This window comes from Lissotriton helveticus, chromosome 6 (genome assembly GCF_964261635.1).
Source record: "Lissotriton helveticus chromosome 6, aLisHel1.1, whole genome shotgun sequence".
In the NCBI taxonomy this organism is placed as follows: Eukaryota; Metazoa; Chordata; class Amphibia; order Caudata; family Salamandridae; genus Lissotriton; species Lissotriton helveticus.
The window spans coordinates 145,575,907-145,581,906 of NC_136067.1; the positions used below are offsets into that span (position 1 = coordinate 145,575,907).

General features: G+C 41.0%; 1 protein-coding gene across 2 annotated transcripts in view; it reads left to right on the top strand.

Annotated features, from left to right (window-relative positions):
* Positions 1–4,779, top strand: part of BABAM2 (BRISC and BRCA1 A complex member 2) — a 961,268-nt gene extending 956,489 nt beyond the window's left edge. For both annotated transcript variants that reach the window (XM_078647504.1, XM_078647505.1), the window contains exon 12: positions 4,453–4,779. In XM_078647504.1, coding sequence (XP_078503630.1) covers positions 4,453–4,516 — 64 coding nt within the window. In that variant the 3' untranslated portion in view covers positions 4,517–4,779. The remainder of the gene's footprint in view (positions 1–4,452) is intronic.
* The last annotated feature ends 1,221 nt before the right edge of the window (positions 4,780–6,000 follow it).

Genomic DNA, 6,000 nt, shown 5'->3' on the forward strand with positions numbered 1-6,000 from the left:
TGAAGATCATTGGATCTGACTGATGGGGTATGTAAACATGGCTTTGCTTAAACAGACATAGAAACAAACTGTGGCAAAGTCAATGGGCGTGTCTTTAAAAAGGCTGACCTGTTGACTTTGCTAATGCTCGTTGGCACTCGCATGCAAACGCATGCATGCGCAGGGGTGTCTGTCAATCTTAGAAAAAGGGAGGGCGAGCAAGGGAGCAGATGTAGTCCCATAGAGTGCTCAGTAACAAATAATAAAACTGATCTCCCCCGGTGTGCTACTACGGAAGGATGTATCTCACCCAGTGGGAACACTGAGAGCAAAATGCTGGTCAGGGAAAACAAAGGAACAGCACAAGACAGGGGACTACTTGCCGGTGATGTCATGAGCTTACCACTTCCCCTTCAAGCGAATGATATCATGTGTGACACCAGGCAGTCCTGCCTTTTTCTGCCAAAAACTCATTGCATGTTGGAACATGTAGTTGTGGTTTCCTATTAAATGCATGAGCTAATCAGTCTTGACATGCAATTGGTGTTCCTGTGAAAGGCGGATTTTCCCAAGGGTGGCACACACTCCAACCCTGAAAGCTTTCAAATGCTTTTAGAATTTCATAGCAAAATTAATGAGACAGGGTGAATGATCTATGCATGCTAAAATACTACTTATGAAATTTACCTCCAGTAGTACAAAATCTGATGATCAAATGGTCCCTATAGTGAACATGTGGCAAAACATGTGCGTGCCCCCAATTATGCATTGTCTCATAATATACAAGACTGTCCACTCACTAAAATAGACCCCAGACTGTACAACAGCGGTGCTTTAGATAGCACCTCAAATGTGCATGAGACTGCCCCATAGTATGCACCAATCTGAACCTCCAACATGCATCACAATGTCCTGAAATATTCAGACTTCCCTCGAATATGCACCACAGCACACAATATCTGCAGTCCCCCTGAAATGTACAGAAGTATTCGTCTCATGTACGACCCAAAGCATTCTCCAAATGCGCAGCAAGTCTATGATTATTAGTGCTTTCACTATGCACGCACCAGGCCTTTTTCCCAGCGTAGGTGTATGAGACACTGCATAAAAAAATACATCCCCTATCACTGTTTTCACCACTACAAATTGGCAATCCATCACTAGTCAGCTCTTTACAAAACTCCTAAAATAAATAAATAAGAATTTCTTGAAACATGAAACACTCTCCCATGCCACTGACCTCGCCCCAAAAACATGCATCAGACTAACCCTCAGATATGTGTCCTACCTCCATACAAGGTAGGACTGCCAACTGCCATGTTCCAGTTTACTAGGCTGCTCTGTGGAGAACTCAGGCTACAGGGACGAGCTAGCGTGATCTCGTAGAGCTGACGAGCTCCTAAGGTCTCCACACTACCGCCCAATTATCACATAGGAAACAGGACATTGGGACTGCGGCTACACGTTGATACAAAAGTCACAGTTTCCAAGAGCCCAGGGTTGGAAAATAATTTATTGAATGAATAAGAGAATTCTAACACTCTACTGTACACCAAATCATGTGTGCTGGCTGTGACCTCTGCCTAGAGCACACTCTGCAGAGAGCCCTTCTGTGTGAGCTGTTGGGGCATCAGAGCAAGAACAACTGCCTTCAGAGCATATCAGTGCAGGAGGCCTTCTGGAACAGGACTGAGGATACAAAGCTGGTACCAAGTACAGGAAACAGCTGAACCCAGATGGAGAGGTCACTATAGCACCAGTTACCTCCCTGCCTGAGCTCAGCTCACACTGGCTGCTCATTAAACACCCTCAAACACCATTGCACTGCGCCTCATGGCACAAATGAGCAACTAGCAATGCCTGTAATGCGTGACTAAGCATTTTAGTGCGTTGATGCGGACCATAGCATTAAAATGCGTTTTATTAACCCAAGATGCGTGGTACTTCGCAGGATTGGATTGGACTAACACCATCATAATATTACACAGGCTAAGGCATGCTAAACAATTCTAACTTTGTTTTTTGGGTCTTGTGGAGGATGGTAATAGATTAAGTCCAAATCATAGATATCCGTGTCTTAGACTTGCACTTCAGAAAAATCTTTGATGATACTACTCCATGCAGAAGACTTAGGAACAGGGTAATGTCAGCCATATTGTACTAGTGAGAGCAGGGCATCGACTGTGCAATACACACAAAGTATTGCAATATTCTTTTCCTCAATATAGCATACATCTTTATTAAAAGAGAAAGAAAGTGAAATCTCCCCTAATAACAGCTTATTTTAACAAAGTGTGGATTCATTGGTTATCCTTAAACTATGTTATGAACAGTCCCCCCTATATGGACAAAAGAGTGGCTACGATTCCGTCATCTTGCATACCTGATAATGCTCTGAAACAAAACACAATTGTACTGATCCTTGGGATTATCTCTAGAATTTGTGAACCTCTGTAACTTAAGCTAATTGACCTCCTCTTGACCTGAATATGCTAGGAAAAAAGAGAGGCTTCAAGAGACGCAAGATCGTCTCCCAACCACAGAAGATCTACCTACCTTGTATAGATAATACTGATGCTTCAGTACCATTATTGCAGATAAGTGTTTCTTCTGATCCCATTCAGTAGAGGAGCTACAGGTTAGCTCGCCATTGCATTGTGAGATGTTGGAACAGTCTTTTTTTCCTATTTTTTTTCTTTTTAAAGCAATTAGCTTGACTCACTGGCATTTTTTCTTTTTTTTCCACCTGGGACTGTCATGCCCTTTCCACCAGTTATAGGTAGGAAAAATGCATCATTGAAGCCCACCCTTAATAGGACGGGCATACTAACTCTGTGGAGGTCCTTTGGCTGGTCACTACCGGAAGGTGTTTCAGAAGATGGTGCCAGCTGAGGCCTGCATTCAAACACAAAGCTGTTTCTACACCTCTAAATAAGATGAGGATATTGAGTGGTGGTCGTTGGGAAACTCGGTGATTATCAGTAGCTTCCCATTACTGCCCATCTCTACATGATGCAGTTAAGCCTTTGGTGCCTTACTTTTGGTTGAGCTACAGTCCACCTTGAACAATGCTACCATTGGATAATGGTTTAGAATTCTTAGTTAAATCACCTGGGTAACAGCATCCTGTTCTGGTGAGGGGTAGTGTCCTACGCAATTTACATAACTTAAATGCCCTCTTACTGCACCCACATAGGTAGTGGAGATGGATAGGGCTGACTCGACATCACCTCGCACCGTTTAAGTTGGAATTGCTGATTTTCTGTTACGTTTTCCCAGGGTCAACCACAGATATCCCTGATGAAACTCTATTTTTGACCACTAGTAGAACTGTTTTATACCCTGCCTGTGTTGTTGTACATAATGCTTCATCTGCAAAAGGGTATAGGTACATAACAAAGAGAACCGTATACTTTTATAATTTTCATGGAGACAATAAAACATGCAAGGAGAAATTGGTAGTTATTGGGGTTTACACTTTCCATTTCCTCCCCAAGTCAAATTAGTCTTTTCTCAGTTTCCAGTTTTACAGTCAACTTCGACATTACCTGCTTTACAGTCCCTCCTTTTGCTAATATCATGTCATTCAACCCTCCTCCTAAATTGCCTGTATTCTGATAGTGCGAGCATTCAGCTTTTAAGACATCTAAATCTAACTATACAGGGGGGCTACGGCATGGGCATCTATTCATAATATGAAATATGGGAGATATTTTGAAACCAAGGTTGTCCTTTTAAGTACCTTCCCAATCGGTTCAAGTTCTGTGTTTAAGTTTCACTGGTCATATATGTTGTTGGAAGCAGTGGATGCAAAACTCCACTACAGAGTACTGTAGTGTCATATCCGTAGTAGGGATAACTATCCGCCATTTTATATCAGGAGTATTTAAAACACACATTTATAATATGCGGTGCAGACAGATGAAATGTGATGTGTCAGAATGATAGATGTTTAGTGAAGAGTTGTAGCTGGTATGTATAGTCGGGTATGTTGAGTGTTATGTTTCTTTAATCTTAGAACAGTAATGTTCTCCACGTAGAACTGTGGTTGGCAGTATATACAAAATACCTTATGGTGATCAAATACTTGAACTACGATTAATTACTGTTTGATCTGTTAAAATGCTTACATTTGTTGGTGGACCATTTTTCATTCTATAATCTTTTATTTGATTTTCTTTTGTAAAATTAGACATTTTGATCATATGTATGTGATACCAAACTTGTTAAATACATAGTTAAGGTAAATAAACAAGTCAGTTTGTTGTGTTCCACAATCCGCAATTTAGCTGCAAGATCGGGGCACCTCCTGTATTTTCAGGTAAAAGTATCAAAAGATCACAAACGTTTCTTTCGTCACACTTATGTTTTTTTGCAACAAATTGCAAATAACAAGACAAACATATTTTAAGGCTAGATATTTAGCACTGGATTCCTCCATCTCCCAATAACCAGTTTTTTTTATCTTTTCAGGGCGCATTTCAAAACCTTTGTCCCCCAGTTCCAGGAGGCGGCCTTTGCTAATGGAAAGCTCTAGTCTGGTGAGATCATGAGAAGCAGAAGTGCCCAGGTGTCTGCCACCACCACTTTTCCTGAACGCGTCTTCTTAGCAACCTTTACTTTGATGTTGACTTTGATAGCCCCAGTTATACTTCTGTAATAAGAGAAAATGATTGCTATATGTCACGGCTGTAACACGCAGAACTGCCTCTTCAGAGTAGTTATAAAATGTAGTGTACTAAAAAGTGCCATTGTCTTCTGTATGTGTCAATAATTATCTCATTAAAATATTTGCTTTTCCACCTGCTTTTGAAATATGAGTGTTTATTCCAGATTAAACATGTGTGTTTCTGCTTTATTTGAATATTTGTGTCATATTGCTGGTATTTGTATAGAGCGTGCCTGGCTCTGTTGAAATATTTGTGACTCTGAATGTTATCCACCTGTCACTGTATTATTATGCATCTGATACAGAACTGTCTGTGCAATTGTGGTGATAGCGCCAAAGAGCATGAATGTACAGCCTTATCTAGTGTAGTCAGAGGCCCTACATGTAAATGTGGTGCCAGTTTTCTGAACCGTGTGCTTCTAAAAGGTTTGCGGAAGCCGCAGTTCCAATAGTATTTTCTATCTGAAATGACAGCGCCTTTAACCAGATTTAAAATACTTGTTTTGCAGATTGCCAACAACATATTGTCATCAGTTCCAGAACTTGCCGGAAGCTAAAGAAGTTTGTTTTCCTTAAGGGCAGTCCAAGACAGGAGCCCAGTCTGTGTAATACTGTAGCCAATCAAAAATATGTATTCAGAAAGGGATGCAGCTTCAATTCTTTCCTAAATTGGAGCCGGGTTAGTCAATCCATGAGGATACAGTGATGTTGTCCCAGATCCTGAGTACATACATGGAAAAGGCCTGTTGCCTTGTTTTTTTAATTTTCAGGCCATGATAACCTGTAAATGATACAGCTGCTTTTGTAGATGGTGGTAACCGATAAGTGTAGCCAGTGAAGTTCCATCAGGATGATGGCGATCTATCAAACATTGCCCAGCGCCCCTCCTAGACCCCATAACTTTGTGTCTATTGGTCAGTGCACACCAGCAAATTTAGCGTCCCCTTACCAATCAACAACTATCTGGACATCAAAGCTGTTTCAGTCCTCAGCTGAAAATCATGCAAGCAAACCTCACACTCAACTGGGCAGCAAAGGAAATCCAGGATAGAAGCCTTTATCATCTTTGTTGTAGTGGGCTGGACATATTGCAAACAACACTCCTAATGTAAAAGTTCTAGTCACAACATCCAAAGGCTCTAACATCTGCAATTATTCCATAATATCATACAAAAGAGCAAGGTCAGCTCATCTGACATTGGTCTAAGCAATAGCTGCTCATTATCTGGCCAATCTCTCAACAATCTGATCACCTTATTGGCATCCCATATCCTCCTATATCTAAAAGTCGAAATAACTCATTTTTAAAAGTAAACAACACAACAACAACTAAGCCACAGCTGTGCAAGTAT